This window comes from Cricetulus griseus, chromosome 7 (genome assembly GCF_003668045.3).
Source record: "Cricetulus griseus strain 17A/GY chromosome 7, alternate assembly CriGri-PICRH-1.0, whole genome shotgun sequence".
Lineage (NCBI taxonomy): Eukaryota > Metazoa > Chordata > Mammalia > Rodentia > Cricetidae > Cricetulus > Cricetulus griseus.
Genome location: NC_048600.1, coordinates 130878624 through 130903155, shown reverse-complemented (window position 1 = coordinate 130903155; position 24532 = coordinate 130878624). Strand labels below are relative to the sequence as shown.

The following is a 24532-nucleotide window of genomic DNA, read 5'->3' as shown; positions in this document are numbered from 1 at the left end:
GAGTGATGGCCAGAGACCAGCTCCGTGACCTTGGACTTGAGTCCCTGCCTCCAGCCCCTTTTCTGAAACAGAGACAGTAATTCACTCACGTCTCTCTTAGGTTATGGGTGAAGGAGGAGGACAGAGGGTAACGGCTCTGGAGCAGAGAGAGCATACTGGTGGTGGCAGCCAGGCCATTAATTTCTGTGCCCAACACTTAGCTGGACTTGCCAACACTGAGGGCTGAGATGCAGGTATCACATAGTAGGGGGAGAAACCTGATGGAGGTAAGCCAGGCCGCCACTGAAGGGAAGGCTGGTGATAGTGACCGCCCGTGACAGCAGCTGTTGGGGAAGCAGCATGTGCTGGAAGACACACACCCCTGCTTCCCGCTGTTCATCTATGTCATTCTCTTTGTCATCCCCATTTTGCATATGATTAACTATGAGGCTCTGGGCTGGCAGAGTGGCTCAGTGATAAAGGACCTTTGCACACAAACCTGGCAACCTGAGTTCAAGGCCCGGGATCCATGTAAAGGTAGGAGTGAACTAACTCACCAAAAGTTGTCCTCTGACACACACATGTGTATGCACACGGTAATGATAAAGATAAAAGAGAAAGAAAGAAAGAAAGAAAGAAAGAAAGAAAGAAAGAAAGAGAAAGAAAGAAATAGAAAACGAAAAAGAGAAAGAACAAGAAAGAGAGAGAAAGAAAGAAAAAGAATGAAAAAGAGAAAGAACAAGAAAGAGAGAGAAAGGAAGGAAGGAAGGAAGGAAGGAAGGAAGGAAGGAAGGAAGGGAGGAAGGAAGCAAGCGAAAGAAAGATCCCTAAGACCCAGGCTAACAAAGGAGGGAACTTATGGCTCTTTGGGTAGGAGATGGCTGGATAGGAAGAAGTTCCAAGCCAGGCAATGGTGGCGCACGCCTTTAATCCCAACACTCGGGAGGCAGAGGCAGACAGATCTTTGTGAGTTTGAGGCCAGCCTGGTCTACAAAGTGAGTTCCAGGACAGCCAAGGCTACACAGAGAAGCTCTGTCTCAAAAAACGTTTAAAAAGGAAGATGCTCAAGAGGAGTGTTTCTGGATTGGTGCCAATCTGTACCTACATTGCCTTGGAGCGGTCCCAGGGAGCAGGCTGCGGTTCCATGAATGGTTCATGCCGCCATGAAGGAGGGGCAGAGTGCTGAGTGGCAGATGCCTCTGTGAGGCTTGCCTGCCTGCTTGTTGGCAGAGAGTTGAATGTGGGCTCAGTTGTTTGCTGTGGGACAGATTCGTATCTCTGATCCAGAAACAGATCCAGAGTGTGTCAGCTCTACAAGCCATACATTTTAGCCATAGTATGGAGTGGGCACCCAGGTCAAAAAACCCGAGAGTTCTGCCACCTGACCTGGACCACAAAGTCATTCTTCAGTGATGGGGTCCTAAGTGGGAGGGACAGGAAATGAGAAGGTGAAGAATGCAGGAAGCTGGGGTTGTGAGGTCTTGCACAAGCTGTGTCTTATGCCCAGCGAGTTTATTGTGAAGTACAGCATCTTAGATACTATTTGGGGGTGTGTGGGGGAATGGGACAGTGTCAGCGGAAAGCTATCATGCAATGAGACGTAGCAAGGGAATCAAACAGTGTTGCACAAGGGGAACACATGACATGTACACAGCAGCCTTGGGACCGATAAGTCCAATCTCACCATGAGAAGAATTGGGTTCTTTCTCAGGATTTGAAGTGGAGCTCCCCCAGGGCCCTGGCCCCAAGCCCTCACTGGCCCTGCCAAGCATATTCCTGGTTTTAGATAGGGAACTACGTTCCTTCTCTACACAGCAAGGACTCAGGGAAAGCCTTGGATCAACCCAGCCTGAGGGTGGAACCCCACCATTACACAAGTGGGCAGCTGGCTCCTACCCTGGTTTATGGAGGCAGCTGCTGAACTGTTAAATCTGCTGACAGTCTCCTGGCTTTTTTTCTTAAAAGTGTGTGTGTGTGTACATACGTGCACTGCAGAGGACAACGTTCAAGAGGTTGAGCTCTCCTCCTTCCATCATGGATTGTGTTCTAGACATTACCTTGAGACAATTGTATTTCTCTGACTCTGGCAAAGGCTCAGCATTATTCATTATTGAGGTGTGATTCGTGCACCATACCAATCTCCCCATTGAAGTGTGCAATTCATGGGGGCTGGAGAGATGGCTGGAGGGTTAAGAGTGCTGACTGCTCTTCCAAAGGACCTGGGTTTGCTTCCCAGTGTCTATGTCAGATGACTCACAACTGCCTGTAACTCTAGCTCCAGGGGATCCTGTGCCCCCTTCTGGCCTCTGTGGGTCCTGCACTCACATGCCCATGCACACATACATACACATGAGTATTTAAAGCATGTGCTCTAGTGTTTTTTATCTGATCCCAAGACCCTTCCAAGGTGACCCCTGTCTAGTTCACAACACCCAGAGAAAAAGTGACCTCATCTGAGGCTTCCAGGGTAGCCTCAGGTTGTGCCTTTTTCCACATGAGCTGGTTCTTCCCTGTGTATGTCTGGCACTGCACCAGGACACATTGCTGTCTCACTGGTGTGACTCAGCCCCACAGAAGGCAGCTACATCCTGACACTTTCCTGGCCTCTTTCTGTGGTTGATAAAATGACTCCCATGGCTGGACAGACCACCCATTGCAAATAAGGCTTTATGGAGATTGGGCATTGTCTGTGTCTGTATTATAGGACGACAGTGGGGGCTGGATGGATATGACACAAGTCGTTTGTAACCCTCACGGCCTGCTGAGTCCTCAACAGTCTGTCCTTTGTAGAAAATTCTTTCTGTCCTTGGCCTCTGTGACACTGGGGCAGGTTTGTGGTTTGTGTGCTATGGTAGTTTTCATCTGGTTACCTGCTCTGTCATTTCCAGAAGCAAGCAGGATGACTTGCGAAGGAATGGGGGGCATTCTTCAAAGTGCCCTGAAGTTGCAGTAAGGCCCCCAACCTGCCCTGGGCTCCTAGGGGAGAATAGGCGAAGGGTGTGGGGGAAGCTTCATGGCAAAAGCCTGGTTCTCCATTCAGGTTTCCCTGTGGGTATAGACCCCAGGGGTCTTGTCAGTGTGTCTTGAGGGTCAGCATATGGCTTGAAACATTATTTGTCCCCTTTCCAACCTGTGGTTGCAGGTGGCTCTGTCTTTCCTGGAACCCTGTTGGAGTTTAACCACCTTCTGTAGACTTATTGTGGCAGAAGCAGCCTTTGCCAGGCACCTCTGGTTATAACAGACACCTGATTAGGACAATGGCCAGCTGGTTCTTAACTAAGGCAGAAGGAGGTGTCTGGAGAGGCCTCTGGCTTCACAGCCCCATAGCTGAGTCCCTACTCTGTTTCCTCTTCTATGGCAGCAGGCTGGTGCCTGTCTAACCATCCCTGAAAATATAGTAAGGAAGGTGCTGATGAGTTAAGTTCCAAAAGGCAATGGTAAGATGTCCTGATGGGTTCCACAGCTGTCAGCCCCTCTGTCTCCTTCCAGGAGTCTCAACTCCTGAGAAACCTGTGGCTTCTGCCCAGGAGCTATAGGGACAGCAGTGTCATAAGAGGCCATCTCCCCATCATGCTGAGGATGGGAGCACCTGGTGACCCCTTTTCCCTCAGGGACACTTGAACTTGGCTTCTTTCGACTCCACCTTCAGAAGATGGAGCAGGAAGGTCTGTGACTTGTCCAAGGTCACCAGTACAGTGGCAGTGCCAGGAGTCCCTGGAGACTCAACAGGAGCAAGTTCCCGGCTTTGGATATAAGGGTGCTATTCCTTGGAGGGGGTAGGAGGCTGGGTGTCCTTGTGGAGGCTTGGTGACAAAGATGTTGTGTCTCAATGTACGCCTTCTGGAGTCTCCCATGGGCGTGCTGGCAGAGCAGTCAGGATTATAAAAATAGGCCTGTATCCAGGATTTTTTTCTTCTGAGAGAATTGGTAACAGACACCAGTAAGCATTTGGTCACAAGTTTATCCAGTCTTGCTTGTCTGGGGGGAAGGCTAGAAGCCCCCGGATATTGCAGTACCTGGGGTCATAAGTACAGTATCAGGTACCCAGCAGGTAACAGATGATGCTGGTCGTTTGCCTGCTGTGTGGTGCAGGGTGAACTCAGTACCTTCTACGTGAGTGCACTCTGAGCGTTCCTCCCCCAGCCTGGCATGGATGTTTTAAATTAAAATGTAAAAGTGAGGACATATGAGGGAATCAGACTCCTGTTTGCAAGTGCATCTTTTTTTTTTTCATTTTCCTAAAATGGACTTGAATTATACATGTATTTTTTTTAAAGTTAGTTCTTGCTATGATTGTCTAATAACAGGCAGCAATCAACCTGACACCCTCTAGACCTGTCTTGGCCAGTGTGGCCCGTGTTGTTTAGCAGAGTGGATATTTGGGGGGTTTTGGTGGTGGTGGTGGTTTTGTTGTTGTTGGTGGTTTTGTTGTGGTTGGTTTTTTGTTGGTGCTGGCAATGATCCCCATGGGATCCACCTGTTGTCTGGACCTCCCCAGCATAGGGGTTACCAGTGTGTGCCCCTACCTCACTCCAAGCTTTTTACATTCTGCTGGTGATCAAGCATACATCCTCATGCTGACCCAGCAAGCACTTTCTCAAACTGAGCCATTGTCTCCCCAGTCTGCCGGTTGGGTTAATGCACAGCTTGGGGCTCTGGGATCAACCAAGAAGTGTCAGGAGAGCCAAGGTGTGGCAGGGCTGGGTATGGCAATATCACTTTTGTTCCAGAACAGACCTAGAGAGGGTAGTAATGGAAACTACAAGTGATGAGCAGTTAGGGGCAGGTCGAAAGAACCACCTATTAGGAGCCACCTATTAAAGGGGCAGTATATTCTGTATCTAGGAACTTTCCTCTTGCCAAAGAATTGATGGGAGACGGGGGTGGGCGGGGGAGACACAGGAGCCAATCCCAGGGCTGTATTTGTGAGTTCCCCAGAGAGACAGAACCAACAGGGAGAGAAGGCCCAGGGTTTGGTATGGGAACGGCCTCCCACCATGATAGACTGCAAACCACCTCTGCAGAACAGAAAGAGTGAAGAGTGGGGGTGGATGGAGTGAGTCTAGAGGGCAAAGGGCAGGTCCAGGAGCCCTGATGGCTGGAGAAAACAGATGATGCCGCGCCCAAGCAGAGAAAGCAGCTCACTTCTTCTGAGTCCTCAAGTTTGCTTAGTGTAGCCCATAAAGTCCTGATTCGGAGCTAATCGTGTCCAGAAATAGCTCTGGATTAACCAGCTTGCTGGGTGTCCCTTTGCTCACTAACTAGCTGGGTGTCCCTTAGCTCATCAAGTTGTCATAGAAAATAAACCATCACAGGGATGTGAGAAAAGGGAACAGAAAAACGGAGGGCGTTTGGTGGAGACAGTCCTCCTGAGGGGATGACGCGTGCATCGGCCCAAGTCAGTGGTCAGTAGCCCCTCCCAGAGCTTGTCCAACCCAGTCAAAGCCCTGGGTTCCAGGGTTAGTTCTCGGAGGCCAGTGCTCTCCGAGAGTCCCACTCCTCAGCCTTCTCTGCAGCTCACTTTTCCTCCATAGAAGAAACGTTTGACGCTTTATCAAAGCCATATTCCGCAAACTCAACCTCTCAGCGGTCCCATTTTCAGAGGATGCTCCAACCCTAGAAATGCGGCCAAGCATGTCTGACTTTGCATTCTGTAGGGTTATGAGTGACAGAGGGGCTGGAGTCATCCTTCTTTGCCTGCCTCAGTCAGAATCCCAGAGCTGTTGGGAAGTAGCCCATATTCCCTCTGCCCAAGTCCAGCTAGCCTCTGTCTCTATGGGACAAGGTATGGGAAGCATTTGTCCTTGAGACTTGAAGTATGTCTTAGACAGACAGGGTGGAGAGCACCACCTGAGGCTGGGCGAGGGAGGGTGTCCTCCACGCCACGGTGGCTGTGACCTGAGAGTTTCTTTATGGCATGGCCTCTGTGTGTCAAAACCTTCAAAAAGCTCTTGCCCCAGCCACTTCAGACAAATGTGTGATTGCTTTTCTCACCTGAAACTTTGTCCTCTGACTGGCCTCACCCTGCGCTGATGTCACAGCACAACAGCTCTGCTGTTCCCATGACAACAGTCTCCCATAGTTAACCAGCCAGGGCAGAGCCTGGGCTGCTGGCAGAGGTGGGGAGTGGTGATTCCAGCTAACCTGAGCCAGTGACCCCTGAGACCCCACGTGGACCACCTTAGGACAAGATTGTAAGATTGCAGTGTCTGCCCCTTCTTCTCTGGGAGGGGGGTTCATTTGGTACCCAGCTGTTTGGGGAGAACGGATGCCCAGGCCAAGTTCTGATGCAGGGTTAGAAGTTCCTGTCTTGTAAGGAAGACTAGTGGGGGCCAGGGCCTGGGGAGACTCTGCAGCTGCCTTGAGAAGCAGGAGGGATGTCATGACTGAACAAGAGTGGCAGCTGGTGTGGGTGCCCTGACCTGGCTTTGGCGAGCATCACCCCTACACCTAGTAAAGTACCAGCTGGATTAGCTGTAAGTGCCCCTCTTGGTTGGTGGATGTCTGGACCCTGAGGTCGGAGGTCAGCTTGCTACAAGATTGTCTTTGGAAATATGAGCTTGTCCTTCAACCCCTTAGCTGGCTGCCCAGCTGTCTTAGTCTGGTAGAGCCCATCTGGTCCTGGTGGAGGACGAGGAGATGGTAAAATGTCAGTATGTAGCCCTGCCCCCAGGATTGGGGTGAAAACCTGCTATGAACTTGGGCAGGGCTTAGTTCCACCATGCCCATCCCTAGGGGACTTGCTGGCACTTCTACTCCAACACCCAGCCCAGCAGCTTTAGGAACCTTAGGCCAGGCAACACACTGTGTCATACAAGCAAGAACTCCCAGAAATGGGGTTAAAAACATTTCTGATGTTTATTTCACCTGGGCTTGGCTTGGATGCCTCCAGGGATGGTTGTCTCACTGCCTACCCAATGATTTCAAGACAGCCCTGTGGAGAGTGTTTCCTTTCGCCCGGCCAACTCCAGCGTCCCTGTAATGTGCCCTCAGTGGTCTGGCTCAGTCACCAGGAGACATACACAGTAAGTAGTACCTGGTCCCAACATGACTGGCTGAGCATCTGGGTGGTCCTTACAGTACTGGGAGAGGCTGCCATCACACACTTCACAGATGAGGGACTGAAGTAGCGGCATTCAGGCCCTTTCCCAGGACACACAGCATACCGCCAGTGCTCCTCCGCACTCTTCAGCCTGTGGAGGCCTCTGCTTTTGTCACTGTCCTTCTGAGGTCTTTGTTGGTGTCACCTACTCCCGCCCTGCTTTCCGCCTAATCTAGATCCTTCCCACCTGGTTCCCCTTGCTCTTCCAACCCTTCATCCAGCTGTCCTTCCTCAGCTCCTGTTTCTCTGTGTAGCCCTGGCTGTCCTAGAACTCACTGTGTAGACAAGGCTGGCGATCCTTCCTGTCTCTGCCTCTAGAATGCTGGGATTAAAAGCGTGTGCCACCATGGCTGGTTCTCATTGCTCCTTTGATTTGATTGTCTGTTGGTTTTGTAAGTGCCAGAGGTCCACATCAGGTATCTTCCTTGTTTGCGTTCTACCAAACATTTTGAGACAGGGTCTCTCACTGAACCTGGAGCTCACCAATTTGGATACACTGGCTGGCCTGTGGGTTCCAGGGAATCTACCTATTGGTCTCTGGCTCTCCTACGCCGGTCGCAGGGATGAGTTGCTGTGCCCAGCTACTTTACTTGGGTGCCAGAGACCACACTTAGGTCTTCATGCTCATACAGCAAGAGCTTTGCTGACCGAGCCACCTTCTCAGTCCCTCTTGTGTCTTTCATTGCCATCTTGTGACCTTGTCGAATGGCCATTCAGAGACACTTCTTATGCCTTCAAAATCACCGACTCACGTCTGCCCATCATCTTCCTATACCTTGACTGTTGTTTCTAATCTTAGATGTTGGCTGAGTTGATCCAGGGGCCATCATCAGGGGCAGAGGCCATCTCTTTTGCTGCTGAGGTGTCCTGGCTGCAGACACAGGACACAGAAGCACTACCACCACGTTGTCCCCGTCTTTCCCTCTGTGTCCAAGGCTGTCCAGGGCTGCCTGTCTGTCTAGGCTGTCCATCACAGAGTTAGATTCTTCTCTGACTGCAGATAGACATCATACCGGTTCTTTGGGTGGCTGTGTGGCTCCCAGCCACAGGCAGTGCTTTGGCTTTCCAAACCTCTACACTCTGATTGCTGAATTTGGTGAGATTTGGATGCATTCCTGTTGCATCTGGTCCTGTCAGATTTGGCTAGGAATACAATCTGTTGAAAAATGTTGGGATATGGGCCTGGTGGCACAAGACCTAGCCCTGGAGAGGTGGAGGCAGGAGGATCACAAATTACAGACTAGCCTGTGGTGAGACCCAGTCTCAACAAAACCACACAAGAGCCGTCTAAGCTGGAGCCTGGCAGCTGATTTTCTGTCTTACTTGTGGGTCATCAGCACCCCATAGGTGGTGTGTTTTAGGACTGTGAGCTTACAGTCAAAAGCTTGGGTTGCTGACACCAGCTAGGCCCACTGGTCCCTATACTGTTTGCTTTTATGTCAGATTCAACTGCTAGATGTTTGTTCCTGTAGTGCTAGGCTTCTGTAAAAGAGGTAGAGGGTGGGCATCTGGAGAGATGGCTTGGTGGTTGGGAGCACTGGCTGCTCTTCTAGAGGACCCAGATCCAACTCCTAGCACCCACATGGCAACTCACAACTATCTGTAACTCCAGTTCCACGGTATCTGAAATCTTCATACAGACATGCATGCAGGCAAAACACCAATGCACATAAAATAAAAATTAAAAAAAAAAGAGGTAGGGGGGAAGTTATAGCCAGCATTTAGATAGGGTTGCAGCAGCTACAAAAAACTGACTTACTAAGGCCACATTATGTTGGGGGTCACTTAGTTTAAGAAAACCCTGTTCTTTGTGTCTTAAGAATTCTTCAGGGTCCCCTGTGTTGTCCCAAGGAACCAAAGAAAACAGTGTTGCTTTGCAAAGAGTGAGCTGTGCATGCTGTGTGCCAATCACTCACACGTGACCCAGCACTGTCAGATTGCATGCATGAGATTGCAAGGCTGAGCTGCATAGAAATGTTCCCCCCAGCTGATGTCAGTAACCTATAACTGTCTCTATGTTTCCAAAAAATGTTGATGTCTGAGTCCTGAGTGTGCAGGCTGTTGAAGAGCTACCGTTGCTGGGTGTCCCAGGGAGGGGAGTTGCAGGAGTTTGCAATACAGATGGAGAAGGCGAGGGCATGTCTAGCTCAAGAACACACACGGGCACAGTTAAGGTTCTGGGCAGCAGTGGACATTGGGGCTGGAGCTGGTGGGACGCATGACGTGACCCTGCTGCTGTCCTACAGGCTGGGGTAGCAATCTCCCTAGGGTAGAGCCTGTTGGCTGTGGATGGTATATGGAGACTTGATGGTCAGGACAACAGGGGACCAGTGTAGGCTGGCTCGGTGTGCTGTAGTTGGGGAGGGTGCAGGCAGAGAGGTGGGTGGGAGACAGAAAGGCTTGTAAGAAATCCTAGGGGCTCAGCTGCTTTGGGGGGAGGGAGAGAGCCAAGGCCGCCTGTTGAAAGACAGCAGGTGGAACATTGGGTCAACTCAGAGGCACTGCTGTGTCTCATAGAAACACCCAGAAAGCTCACAAGCTCGTCTCAGGCCTCAGCAACCAGGAAACAGATGCAGCCCAGATGAAAGCTGATGTTCATCTTGGAGGTAGCTCCTGCTCCTGCAGGTTAGGGACCTGGACCTGAGTCTGTCTGCTGAGATCTGGACTGGATGGCCTTAGGCAAGTTACTTAACCTCTCTGGGTCTCAGCTCCCCCAAAGTGCGTCTCCAGACAGATGAGGAGATATGTGTGAAGCCTGGGAGTGACAGGAAGTCATCCCACTTTATGGCTTTGTGATTATTGACGCTGAGTTCACCCAGCTAGTTCCCCTTGGCCCTGTCTTCACAAGCATCACCTGGCCTGAGTAAGCATCTCTAAAAGGGGACCATGGCACATGCGTCCATGGTCCCCCGGCATCCCTAGAGGTAGTAGCTCTCGGCTGTTGTTGACTTGTGTCTGTGGAAGGCAGTGGTATATGCTGTGCTCACTATTTAGTGAGTGTTCATGTCATGTTAATTGTCACCTACAATGGGAGGGTTTATCCCTGTAGCCACTGTGTAGCTCCAAGTAGGAAGGTGTGTCAGCATTGTCACAACAGACCCCAGCAAGTAGAGGGCCTGATGGCCACTATTTAACTGTGTGACTGTTCTTGTAGATGTGGAGTAGGCAGACCTGGGCATCCACATGGTGCGGGCAATATGATAATTCTGCATAGTGAGACAGACCTTACACAGGTCAGTTGCAGGACCCCATGTCCTGCTACCAGGATCAGGCTGGCAGGCATGAGGCCATCTTAAGGCTCCTTATGTGGTTTCTCATTATATTACTTTGGTTCTGATTTCATTGGGGCCAGCATGGGGCGTTCCTCTACCCAACTGCCCAAAGGCATTGTGTTCTCTTCCATGCAGCTGTGGCTGAACCCCCTTGGCTCAGGTGTGCGCTGCTGGTGACCATAGATGACACTTGGGAACTTATTGGTGGGGGCAACAGGTGAACAACAGGAGCTTCTCTCCAGCCATCTCAGGCTCAGCAAGGACCCTCCATGAATCCAGGGGGAGTCCTATCTTCTGTTCACAGGATAGGATGGGAGAGGAGCTTGGGAAAGAGCAGAAAGGCACTGAATATGTGGTGGGCAGTTGTCATGGCCCATGGATTCATGAACTATGGAGCTAGCTCTAACGTTTCAAAGCTTATCCCAAAGGTTTCTCCATGAGGATGAGGGTCACTGACTGAGACGGTGAGGTGGGGGGGGCACCACTGATTGGCAGAGACATGGCATGTCTCAGTGATTGTCACCTGTTCGAATGTATGGGAGCCAGAAGCTCCAGGCTCAGAAACAGACTTCAAACCTTAGGTGGGATTGGTGCCATCCAAGAGACAGTAACAGCAACACAGACCCTCCCCGCCCACTGCAACACCCCTGCGGCTATTCCCTGTGTAGGTAAAGCTCCGGATTTGGTATGCAATGCATATTTACACCCAGCTGCTCTGGGATCTGAGTCATCCAGCCCCTCTGAGCTCCCATTTCTCCTGGCTGAAGAGTGGTAATTCCAGGTCACTCAACCGACCTAGACAGACTCAGAGGAACTGCCAGACCTCACCCCCACCAGGGTGCAGGGTTCCCATTTCCCTGTCTCCTCCTGATTGTAGCCACCCTCCAGGGCGTAAAGCAGTAACAGCCTGCTTTTCTCTGGTGCATGCCGCTCTTGGCCATCTTTTCATGCGCGCTGTCTTAGCCACGCATCTGTCTTCTTTGGTGAAGTGCCTATCTGTATCTTTTTCTTTCAAAAAGATTATTTTTAATTATGTTGTGGCAGGAGTGGGATGGGGACGTGTGGGAAGGGGGCTGGGTGGGGGATGGTGGAGGATGGAAGATAGGGTGGGTGGGGAGTAGGGGTAAGGTGGCGAGATGTGCACGTGACCCATGGAGGCCAGAGGTGTCAGATCTTTGGAGCTGGAGTTACAGCTATTGTGAGCCACCCCAACATGCGTGCTGGGAATCGAACCCAGGTCCTCTGGAAGAGCGGTCTTGGTGCTAAACCATCTCTCCAGTTCTATTTGTATCTCTTAAAAATATTTCTTGTGTTATTTTTGTGGGTCTATGAATGGGCATATGCCTCGGCGTGTATGCAGAGTGAGAGGACGACTCGCGGCTTTGGTGCTTTTCTTCCTGGGACCCTGGGGATTGAACTCAAGCTGTCAGGCTTACATATCGAGCTCTTTTAGCTGCAGAGCCATCTTGCTGCAGCTTCCTTTACAGTTAGGTTGTCTTCTTACGGAGCTGTTCAAGTGTTGTGGACGAGAGTCTCTTCCTGGATCTGTGGCCTTGAAAACCTCGGCTTCTGCAGAAGAAGGTGTCTCCTAACACGCTGCTTTCCTTCTCGTGGCGTCATCAGCATCTTTAACTGCCTGGTTTTTTCCTGGTACATCTAAGAAATCTTGGCCTCAGCCAGGGCCGTGTGTGTGTGTGTGTGTGTGTGTGTGTGTGTGTGTGTGTGTGTGTGTGTGCGCGCATGTGTGTGTACACTTGTTTTTCTTCTAAACATTTATATTTTTAGACCTGGCATTAGGTCTCTGCAGGATTGACTGTGAGTTTGGTTTTTTTATACGGTGTGTGGAAAAGGTGTGGGTCTCTCTCCTTTGAGTGTGAATACCATTTGTTAACCATTTGTTAAGAAGAAGGAGAAGAAGGAGAAGAAGAAGAAGGAGACAACTTTTCCCCACACTGGGCCCTGAGTTGAGGGTCCCGGCTTCCTTTCATTCTCTTTTGGCCACCATGGTTGTTGGCTGACTGGTGGGTATAATATCAGTGGCTGTTTTAAGAAACTGTTTCTAATTGCCTGGTCTGGAGCAAGGCGCTTTCACAAAGTTATATGTGTCCATGTCAGTGATTGTGTGACTGGCCATGGCTGGCCAAAGGCCTTTTGATCTACCCAGTCAGAGAGGGCCTGTTAGCTTCTTTCCAGCTATGTAATCTGGCTCTTCCCCTTGCGCCTTGCCTTAGTTTCCCCATCTGTGAAATGTGGATGATAATAGCTCTTTACCTCCCAAGGCTACTAGACAAAAAATGGTCTATGCCATGTGTGGCGGTACATGCCTAAAAGCTCAGCACTTGGTGGGGGTGGGGATTGGGGGACAGGACCATTACGAGTTCCAGGTCAACCTGGACTCTATAGGGAGGAGTCAACAAGGAGCCCCGCATGATGGCTGCCCAGTGCTCAGAGGAGCCTGAACTATGGCATTATCTGTGATGGACACGAGGAACTGTTTCCTGGTTGCCATGATGGACATTGGCTTAAGCTGGTCAGCCTGCATCTATGGGGACTAAAAGAAAGGGAAGGCAGGGGCTCTTGATACAGACCATAGTGTCCAAGAGGCCACGGGACTCTGTCCCCCTTAGGAAGCACAACTTCTCTAGAAAGGCATGGGCTTCTTTCTGATGCCACAGGGACACACAACAGTCCTCTGATAACCTCACGGTGACAAGCTGGGCATCGTGATGCAACATAACATACATGTCTCCTCTGTTTGGTTTGCTTTGGAGCCATGCAGCAAGTATGCACTCATCCCCACACACGCCTGCATATGTCCCTCCCTCCTCCTCAAAGACAGGTACTTAGACTGTGTGCCTGCACCTCTGTTGTATTGGACCCAAGTAACAAGCATGCCTGTCTCTACATATCCCTTTCACACACACCCCTGCTCTTGTGCATACAGGTGTGTAACACAGATGCTTGAGCACGCATCCTTACACACAGGCCCCTGCACACACACTGCTTGCAGGTGCTCCCTCTCTTGCCCCTTCCTCTCTTCACACATAAGCAGCTCTCTCGTTGCAGGCTACATAGCCATAGCTCCCACCCCCTTCCTCAGGGTTGTTCTCACCTGCCCCTTCTGGCAGCCTCCCCCTGAGGTAGAGGGTTCTCACTTTCAGTATGGCTGTCATTTTTTTTTTGTCCTGAGGCCACCCTGTGCCTTTCAGGATGTAGTAACGGTCCTGGCTTGTCCCCAGCCTGATTGATAGTACCTCCTCCCTCCAGTTGTGATGACAAAAGTCATCTCCAGACACTACAGAAGTCCTCTGCAGACACACCTTATGACACAGATGTACCCACAGGCTCTTATCCAAGGTGTTTGGGACAGAAGTCAAGAGTCAGGGAATGGGTGCTAGTAGGCAGGGGCAGAGGGGAGACCTGGTGGATGTGTTTTTGAGTGTACCCTGCATTGAGAATCCCATGTACACTTGTCTCCAGGGCTTTGAACACTTTTCTCCAGCTGTCCAGAGCGGCCTGTGCCCTCCTGGCCTTGTAGGTTTTCTGTGACTCTCTCATCGCTTCTCCGGTTGCCCCAGACCCTGCGACCTCTGCTCCTTGGCTACAGCCACCTTTGCTTGCAAGCATGTCTGCAAAACTAACAGAAATGCAGAGAGACATGGAGCAGTCAACTGAGCTAAGCACCTCTTGTGATGAGGAAGCCTTATTTTTGAGACAGAAGCCTGAACTGATGCAAGTCCAAGACAAGGCTGATGTAACACTGCAACAGTGGAAAGCCCAGCAGCTGCAGCGCCTGGCTAAGGAGCTGAAGGCAGAGTGGCAGGAGGCCCGGCTGCAGCAGTTCAAAGACATGGAACACCTCTATTTAGCCCATCTGTTGGATGAGGCAACAGGGCAGGCCATGGGAAATGACTTCATTGTGGAGGAACACAACCGGAAAGGCTCAGCAAAACACATGAGGACTAAGGAGAGAAACAGAGCACCCTTTAGAGAGAAGAGTCGCCGGGAGGAGCACCCCAGGCAACAACCCAAATCCCGGAAAAAAGCAACGTGCTCAGAGAGACGAGGTACTACCAAAGCCCGGGGCCCAAACCCCAGTGAGAAGGGGAAAGGGAAGCGTGTGTCTTCAAGTAAGAGCACTGGTGGCTACCAACGGGTGAGCAGAGGGCCAGACATCAATCCACTCTTAGCTGGTGCTGGGGAAACTAAGTGGGTGGAGGAAGTACAGAAGGAAATACCCAGGGAGGGGCGGCGACGGATGAGAAGAGGGACATCATACTTTGTTCAGAACATAAATCAGAACTCCAGAGACCAGAGTCTGCAGGGCAAAACAGCTGACTTGGAAAAGCCATCGCCTCTCACCTCCACCTTCAGACAGGAGGCCACATCGCCTGTCATCTCCTCCTTCAGACAGGAGGCCACATCGCCTGTCACCTCCTCCTTCAGACAGGAGGCCACATCGCCTGTCATCTCCTCCTTCAGACAGGAGGCCACATCGCCTCTCAGCTCCTCCTTCAGACAGGAGGCCACATCGCCTCTCAGCTCCACCTTCAGACAGGAGGCCACATCGCCTCTCAGCTCCACCTTCAGACAGGAGGCCACATCCCAGGGGGCGCCGTCCAAGTACAGCGATAAGAATCAGTGGCACAAAGACATTGAGTCTGCTTTCGAAGAATTGTTTAACACAAATAGAAAGCTGAAGAATCACCTGAATTTGCACCTCGAACAGAAGCTCAAGGTGGACCCCGGTCCAGACAAGCTACAGAGCCCAGCAGAGACTCAGGTTGTGCGCAGCGACACCCCAAGAGAGGCGAATGCAGAGGAGGCAGAAACGATGGCTGAGGAGCCTGGGAGCCCATCAGACATGGTGGCCCATGAAACGTGGTCCAAAACCGATTTGAAACAGTTGCTAGGTGAGACCGAGTACCCTAGGTACCAACAGATGCCAAAGCACCTACCAAAGAGTGAGAGCCTGGTATCTGTCCCTGTGGCAGGAACTTCTAGCAAACAAGACGACGCATTGAAAGACGACGCATTCTCAGGAAGCCCACAGTCAGGACAGGAGCCACCCAAGTCAGCCACCATGGACGAAGAAAGCCTTAAGCCTTACCTGGAGGAACAGGCAAAAGCTGTAGCAAGCTGGATGGCTATGAGGCAAAAGCAGAAGGCAGAGTTGGAGCAAAGAAGGCAAAAGACATTGTTGGAGATGACAGAACACCCTGACATGAGCTTGGAAATTCATTACAAGGCCGAGCTAGAGGAAGAACGCAGGGAACGCAGGAGGTTGCGCTTGGCTCTTCTTAAGACTTCTTATTCCTCTGGGGTCCAGGTCCCAGCCCCTAGCAGAACCATTTCCCTGGACAGCAGCCTTCTCGATGAGGACAAACAGAGCGAGATGATCCGTGACCTTCAGCAGCAGATTTTAGAGCAAAACAAGTTACACAAGCAGTTTTTGGAAAAAGCCAGGAAACGCTTGCAAGAGTTTCAAAAATCATTTTAAAGGCAGACCCACCCGAGATCAATACATTCCTGATGACTGCTATGCCTGTGTGTCTGCCTCTCTTAAGTCTGTTTGTTTGCCATCTTGGCAAACTCCTTCCTGCAGAATCAGAATCCCTGTGGTGTCCAGAGAGCGAATCTAGCTCAAGTTCTGCAGAGTCTGTTTTTATGGGCTGTGGGTACTTAATGGAAACCCCAGGTAAAAATCGTCACTTCAGATGGTTTACCCAAACCCTGGGCTTGCAGGGGTATTCAAGGTCAGACGGGCACAGATTCAAGAGATACATCATGGCTTGCTTGGCCTCTGGCTGAGACAATGTCAGAGCCATTAGCTAAAACCTCTGTCTTTTAGAAGGCACACACACAAAGAGACAAAGCCAACATTGTTTCACAATTTATGCATTCTTAGAACTTTTATGGCTGGGGGCAAGCTAGCCCAGCCCAGCTGGGTGACTCCATCACCCAGTGATGGTGGGGCCAGTGCTGGAGGGTGAAGGTGGGAGGGGGAGACCTGGGTGTTCAGTTTCCTTCTCCTTAGCTTCTTCAAACTCTGAACCAGCAGCCACCTGGATGTGGGGAGCACGTGCCAGGTAGATGGGGGATCACTCTGAACTAGTAGCCACCTGGCTTTGGGGAGCATATACCAGGTAGGCAGTGACCAACATACTTTTCTCTGCAGAGCCTAGAGGGTGAGCGTTGCCAGTCAGCCTCTGGCCACTGCTCAGCTCTACTTTTGCAGCCCCAAAGCAGCTGTGGGAAATCTAGGCTTAGAGCAGGGTAGAGGAGGGTGCATGAGGCTTAGGGTTCAATCCCCAACACTACAGTTGGGGCATTGGTGGGGTGGGAGTGGGGTCTGCCACAGAGGATGTGGTCATGAGTAGGCATACCAAGTAGGATGAGACTTGATTGGCTAAGGCAGAGACTGCTGGCTGTGGCTCCTTGTTAGTTTCTGAGGGTCTTCTCATCTCTTCCCTTCTTCCTCTCATCTTCCTTTCATGGCCCTCTTCCAAAAACCTTGATTGATCATATTTGATCATGACAAATTGGGAATATTGGTCCATAAATGGCCATATTTATCTCCTATGTGTTTTGTAGATAATAGAATGAACAACTGTAAGTGTATCAGCCAAATCCATGACCCAGGTGGTAGGGGGAGCTAAAAGCAGGGTCCGCTGCCGTGTGTCGATTTTCTTTCTTCATCCGTGTGTCCTCCTCAGACACGCTCCTGCTGAACCCTGCAGCGTATAGATGTTGTTGACCACGGCGGGCAGCGGGTCGTGGGTGGTTTCCCATGGGGTTGAGGTCTTAGCCTAGCTCCTGATGTTCAGCCAGGAGTACAGAACCTCTGCTTGCTCCTGTTCACCGTGGCGTATTCTTGTGGGCTTTCAGAGCCTGCCTGGCAGGGTCCCAGCTGTGTTTGTGCCCCTTTCTGAAAAGAGAGCTACGCAGCCAGTGCCTGTGGATCAGGTCTGGCGCTGAGAAGTGCTTTCATAGTCTAACCCCAGCTTTGGCACCAGCTCTTGTTTAGAGCGCTTTTGGAAGCTGCGAATGAAAACGTGCAGCTGGGGTGTGGGCGGGAGGGCTCCGTTTACCACCCCTCTGCTTCCCGTTTGCACCATCTCTCCCGAAAGAGGTCCATCTGCTTGCCTGATATTTTCTTTCATTTATACCGAGTGCCAAACTCTGTCCCCGCCACTGACCCAACTCTGTCCCAGGAGCTAAGCTGTGAACGGCACACGAAGGCCATGCAACTTGTGGCTAGTTGGAAACACAAGCAATGAGTAGCCTGTGTGAGGAGTGCTGGCCAGGGGCTAGGCCTACAGCAAGATGGGAGATACCGACCCTTTGTGGGTTTCTGAGCAACCCAAGCCTGCCCTTCTGCCCACTGCTCATCTGGCTGGACTCTAATAGCTTCCCACAGGGTGTTGAGATTTGCCTTTTGCTTCTCAATCATCATCATACCTTGTTCTCAGCTGGTGCCTGTCAGGTGATGCTCAGTGTTGCATGAACACCCTACAGCATCACCTCTGTCCCGAAGAGTAGAGCAGCTCTTGTGGCATCCCTTGGCTTAAAGCTGCAGTCACAACTGGACCTCACCTCCCAACTTAGTTGGAAGCCACAGCCCAATGAGCAGACACATTGTTTTTGTTTCCATTTACAAAGATGGTATTTGTGGCCCATGTTCTGAGTAAGGAGTCCCTCCTTCCTGGCTACACTGAGCTAAAAGTAGGTGTAGGGATGGGTGTTGAGACATGCTGGAAGGTGACTCATCTCTGCCCGGACAGTAACACCTACACTGTCCCTTGGCAGCAAGCATGAGAAGATGCCCTGTCCTCTCCTACTGTCTTATTGAAGGCTAAAGGGAGATTGTCTAGCCTTGACCCAGGCCAGTGGTGGGGGTGGTAAATCCAATCGCTAGAATCTCCCCCCACAAAAAAAAAGTTTCCCAATGATTCCCTAAGGAGCTGCCATGGCTGCCTCCCACCTCATCCTCAGAGGTTCAGGAGTCTGTGTAGACCCCATTTTCACTCTTCCAATTGCAACTTCTGAGTGGCAATGCAAAGTCTTTGGGTGCAACCTGGAGCCTCCCTAGTCCTCTCCATTCCTCTCACCTGTCAGCCTCCACAGGGAGCAGTGTTCCGTAGTGACAGGAACTAAGTAAGGCTCTGCCACTCTGGGTGCCAGGCAAGGGGTCAACGCTTTGACTGCCCCAGCCTTGACACTATCTCCTCCCCTCATGCCCAACTTCCAGCCATCTCTGTCACCAGCTCTCTCGTTCTTGATGCGAGTATTCATCGGGAGACACTTTTGGCTCCTGTGGTACCATTCAAATCCTTCCTGAAGCATTGGTTCACAGAGACGGCCATGCTGGCCAGGGTCAGGGGATGGTCCCTATTCACACTCCAGTCCTATAAGCTGCCAGTTGACTGAGATGGGGGCGGGGGCAGGACAGCACCACTGAAAGGTGTGTGCAGCTTCAACCCGGAAGCAGGAGAACCCAGGCTCTTTCCATGTACCACCTCAGAGCACTGTGAACCCTAGCGGGGTGTGCTGGATCTTTATTCCTACTGTGGACTGCATTTATCAGAGTCTCCCAACTACATGGACTCAAATCTGGGGCTCACCAAGTGGCAGATAGGCACCATGTTTGCCCACAGGTTGGGGCATGCCCAGAGTGTCCAACAGGCGAGAGGCGCAGGTGTGGTGGATCCCCTTGCCTGCCCTGCTCACTGCCACACTGGCTGAGCCAGTCAGCTATAACCATGGTGATTCCATTGAGTCAGACGTTTGGTTCAGTCACCTCTCCCCACCTAACCCCAGGCACAGGCAGCACCCAAGACGCCATGTCTGTGAGAAGATGGGTTTAGAAATGGGGTGTGGAGTTGGGAGTGGGGCAGGGACCCCCTCTAACCTGCCGTGTCCCTCCAACAAGTAGAACATGACACCAGGTCAGTTCAGACCTCTGAGACCCAACAGGGTCTGGCCTTCAGTCAGTCCAGAGGAGCCCGGTTGGGGAAGCTGCAGGCCCTGAACCATCTGGCTGGGACTTGAGAACTGTCCTGAATGTCCTCCATACTCCATGGCATGGCAGGGGGACACTGGACTAATGAGGGGACAGGGAGTAGGAAGCCATGTCCTGCCATCTCCCTTCAGACATGGTTTATTGACTCTGCTCACAGCCCCGTGCCTTCGTGTCCCACTCGTGGGCAGGGCGTGAGTACTCAGCACTGAAGCCTAGGTCCAAAGGGCCAGTCACCATAGGTTTGCTCTGGGAACCAGTGGATGAAGGAGGGTGCTGCTGGCCCTCTGCAGCAATAGCTGCTGAGCAGAAAGAATCCTGATGCATCTCTGCTGTCTTGTCCCCCAGCCCCTTCCTCAGGGCTGTGTGGAGACGGCTTTCGGGATTGGCAGAGTACCCCAGGGACCTCTCTAGGCTTTCTCTGCCTCCAGCCCTATCAGGCCACTGCCCAGCTTACCCGGGTTTGGGATTTACAGGGCTGAGCTTAGCTTTCTCGAGGCCTTTGGCTCCTTGGCGGAGAAACTGCCGAGCAGCAGCCTCCTCCACAAAGCCACACTGTTCTCAGCAAACCCTCCCAGGAGCGGGATGCATTTTTTTCAAATGATTCAGCAGCACGTGAACATGAACGGGAAGGGCTGAGCTTAAAGCCCTGGCATGAGCTCCTGCTGGTCCACAGCTGGAGAGGGAGGGTGGCAGGGCGTGGGCTCAGTCCCACCGGGCCTAGAGCGAAGAGCCAGGGTCCCGGGGCACAAGGCAGCTGAACCAAGAATGCTGCAGCCTCCTGCTTACTCATGAAGATGTGCCATCGCCCTCCCTGAGAAGAGCCAAAGCAATGGGCAGGAAATGGAGATGGGAAAGCTGGTCTCCATGGAGACGGGCATCTAGCGGACAGCCGCCCTCCTGTGCCTGCTAGCATGCTAGAATCTGAGCGGTGGGCAGGAAGCCTGCTGCTAGGCAGGCCTGGCACGTTCCCAGGCACCAGTCCATGGGTGGTGTGGCCTAGAGCTGAACGCCCTGCAGTCCCCTGGTCATAGCCTTGCAACCCCATTTCCCTCTGCCTCACCCTCAGCCACACCCATCTGCTCGCCTTGGCCTGAGTTGTTAGAGATGAGCAGGTCTTGACCTCATCCTGAGTAGGCTCAGCCCTACCCTAAGGCTGGGGCCCTGTTTGGTTTCACACTCCCCCAAAAGCCCCGTTGCTGCCTGTGATGGGATCGATGATCGGATTTGGGAGTTTCTGTGGGAGGGGCTGGTCTCAGCTGCTGGTGCAAGGAAGCCAAATCCCGCTCACCAGCACCCAGCACGGGACTGCTTTTAATTACCAAATGGCAGCGGCCCCCCTTCCCCGCCCCTTTCCTTTTTATGGAAATGAGAGAAAAGGGATTTGGAGAAGGTCTTTTTCACTAACCCAGAGTGGCTGGGCATGGAAGGGACAAGGCAGGGCAGAGCTCAGTGGATGACCTCACCCATATACAGAGGGAGGGGTCGGCACCATGAGACCAGAGACAGAAGGTAGAGCTGGTGTCCTTGGTACCCGAGGACTTATGGACACCAAACCTGCCTTTGGTTCCTTGGGACACCAGGCTGCTCACCCATGCCTGTACCCCACAAGCTAAGGTGTGGCCTCAAGCCTGGGAGCCAGAGCAGGTTTTAGTGCCCCAGGGCTAAGCCCCAATGTTCATCACCATCACCATCCATGGCGGTGCCTCTGGCTCTGACCAGTTCTGAGGAACAAAGGAGGTCCATCCAAGTCTTCCCCAGGCCCTTTCACTGCTCTTCAAGGACAGCATCCTGGACAATGTAACCATGTGGTGGCAGTTGCCTAGGACAAAGCCAGGAACTGTGTGTGGCTGGTCTTATGTCCCCAGCTGAGGGTGTAGAATTAGGGCAGCAGTGTGGGGGGTTACACCTCCTAAAGTCAGGTAGTCTTTGCTGGCCGGGATGACCAGCTGTGGGTGTTTGCTGTCCACTCTAAGGGGACAAGAAACTGACCCCACTCGCAGTCACAGGGTCTAGTTATGGATGGAATTGGAACTTTGCCACCTGAGTTGAGGGTGTGAATGGCAAAGTATTGTCATGCTGTTTTCTGGGGGCTTAATAGAGTTTATGTGCCCCACAACAGACTGGAAGAAGACACCGGGGCCTCACAGGTTGGGTTGATTCTGGGAGAGAATGATGTTTCTTTTTTAACTGATTGGCATGTAACTCTTCCACGAAAAGAAGAAATGGGGCAGATAACCTTAGGAGGGTTACAACTAGGCCTGAAGCTACTGACGTGCATCTGTGAGACGGGGGTCTCTCTGGGGGGCTCCCCCACCTTGATGTTAGTGGCCTTAAAGTGGTGCAGCTCCCTGTGTCTTTGCTTGACCCCAATCTAGCTACAGCATCAGAGCACTGCCATCCCTTGGCGATCGTTGCTGACAGTGTCTTGGCAAAGGCTCCCATTCTATCTCGTAGTTCCAAGAGGGAGGAACCACCCCCAAATTAACTTCCCATATTTTCTCTAGGACCTTGCTGGGCCCAGGTCATTGCAGAACCCTGAAGGACAGGGTGGCCTGGTTGTGATCCTCTGGTAATCCTGAGTAAAAATTTTAGCCTCAGAAAATAGACGCTGATGCCTCTAGGTTCATTTGTGCTCAAAATGGGAAGCCCACACTTTAGAGAGGGAGCTAAGTGGAATCCATCCATGGTATGTAAATATTCCCTGGGCATATGGGATTGTCCCGTGCGTAGCTGGCCCACAGCTAGGAGGAATCTTGCAGGTAGCTCTCCTTCAGGTTATGACCTTTCTGTGGACTATGGGCATGGTGTGTCTTTAGATCCTCAAGAAACTTCCACGATGTTACTATGGATACCATAAAGTTAAAAACTTGTTGAGCTGGGTGTGGTGATGCACACCTTTAATCCCGGCACTTGGGAGGCAGAAGCAGGTGGATCTCCAAATTCAAGTTTACACAGTAAGTTTCAAGTCAGCCAAAACTACATAGTGAGAGTCTCTCCCTCCCTCTCCCTCTCCCTCTCCCTCTCCCTCTCCCTCCCTCCCTCCCTCCCTCTCTCTCTCTCTCTCTCTCTCTCTCTCTCTCTCTCTCTCTCTCTCTCTCCCCTTTCCTCTTTCTCCTTCCCTTCCTCCTCCCTCTCTTTTCTCCCTCTCTCCCCCTCTCCCTGTCTCCACACACACATACATACAGTTGTTGAATTTATGAACATGTCTTTAGGACTCAGTGGACCATGTGATGGTGGCCCAGGAGACAGACAGGAGCTCCCTGGGAGGGAGAACCGAGGCTGTGCTTGCCATGGTTGGGATCTGTGGAGTGTGTTGAATCTTCCGGCTTCCCTTTGCCACGACCATGGCATCAAGGTTTCTAGAAAGTTCCTCATAGGATAATAGCAGGACAGCCCTACTTCTGTTGGCGTCCTGGGGCAGTTGTGTTTCTCAAGGTTCAAACACTGCCCGTCATCTTTGGCTCATCGTCAGTGCCCTTGACTTTCCAGACACCTAGCTCTTTCCCATCCCTTTCTGGCTGGGTGCACTGGGATTGTTTTTGCAGGCTCCTCTAGGGGGAAGTGACATCATGTGGTGTCCTCAGCCGGAGGGATGGGGGTAGGGGCTCTGCGGTTGTGTGTGCTCTGAGTTAAAGTCAACGCTTGTGCATTCCAGTAGCCAGCATCTGGCAGTGAATTCATCAGCCAGTGTAGCACTCTTGATGGCAAACCCAGATGTTGGGTTAGCAAAAGGAAAAGAGGAAAAAGCAAATTTTGAGCTGCATGGGGTGGGGGTTACAACAAAAACAGTTAAGCAGGACTCCCCTGCTGCCTTGTCCAGCTCCTTGGATAGGTAATGGGACAGGGCCTAATGTGGCTGGTCCTACCCTGGTGTCTGCCCCCAACCTAGCATGTAAGTATCCAGTCAACAGGCACTCATGCCTTGCTTCTAGTTCATCCCAAATTCTTTGAGTCTAGATTTCCCTGTCCTTCGGATGGCCTGGGATAAAGAGAGGCTATCCATTCTGTGACATGGCCTATTTTCCTGTATAGCCCTCACAGTCACTCTGGAGGTCACACTGCTGACCACTGCCGTGTGTGGGGTTATGCTTCTGGAGGATTCTTTATTTACTTTCCTTTCCTGTCTGCCACCCGGGATTTCCTGTCCATCTGTCTACCTGGTTCTCTAGATCAGACATCCCTCTAAGGCCAGGCCTGCAGAAGCTTTTACTGGCAAGACATCCCCCCTTCCCCTTCTCCACCCACTGATCTCACCAGGTGACAGCTACAGCTAAGACAGGTGTCTGCTGCAGCCAAGGTCGATAGTCCCTAACCCCGTGTCTCTCTCTCTCTCTCTCTCTCTCTCTCTCTCTCTCTCTCTCTCTCTCTCTCTCTCTCTCAGAGAGGAAACCATCCAGGCTTCTACTCTAAAGTATCTGTAGCCTGGGTCTGAGGGCCAGAAGCAGCCTGCCCCGCCCCCACTCCCTACAAACATCCCTGACCTTCTGAAAATTTCAAAAAAGAAAGCATATGGCCCACAGCCCTGAGGCCAAGTGAGTACACAGCTGTGCCACCAGACCAGAGCTGGCTTTCTGGGTCCTTGTCATGTAGGAGTGGAGAGATCTGCCCCATTCACTCTTCCACGATGTGTTCCTTGCACGGAGTGCCCTCCCAGGGCCTCACTAACCCTCCCCACCTTATGACACTGTGTGGCGACATCTGTGTCTGATGTGCCATCAAGTGATCTCTGATGACGGCCGAGGTTAGCGCTCCTCTCCGCCATGCCTTTAACACACATTCTTACACCAGATTCCTTACCTGCCATTTGTCTTAGATCGAATCAGGGACTTGGGCGTGTGTGGGAACTCGGGGACTTCCATAAGACAGTAGTATTGGGTCCTCAGTGCCATGGGAGAGAATTTGGAAGTCACTGGGCTTATTTTCTGATTGCCAAGTGGATGGTGCATTTTACTGAACTTTTTTTTTTCAGAAGTACATTCTTTTTATTTCTTGTATTATATTTATTTCTTGTGTCATACAGACACATACAAGAAATTTTACATTTCCTAAGATGACTCTCCATTTCTTCTACTTGTATTAAACTAAAGTTCATAAAGAAATACCGAAGGACTGTTTGAGAAATCTTATCTTCAGCAACCTCAGCAGTGGAGGGTGAGA

General features: G+C 51.6%; 2 protein-coding genes across 2 annotated transcripts in view; both read left to right on the top strand.

Moving 5' to 3' along the window:
* Nucleotides 1-24532, top strand: part of Timp2 (TIMP metallopeptidase inhibitor 2) — a 46704-nt gene that overhangs the window by 7405 nt on the left and 14767 nt on the right. The window lies entirely within an intron of this gene.
* On the top strand, nt 730-15895 carry Cep295nl (CEP295 N-terminal like). The gene is made up of 2 exons (XM_027425518.2): nt 730-7004; nt 13834-15895. The coding sequence occupies exon 2, from the start codon at nt 13979-13981 to the stop codon at nt 15851-15853; it is 1875 nt and encodes a 624-aa protein (XP_027281319.1). The 5' UTR covers nt 730-7004; nt 13834-13978; the 3' UTR covers nt 15854-15895.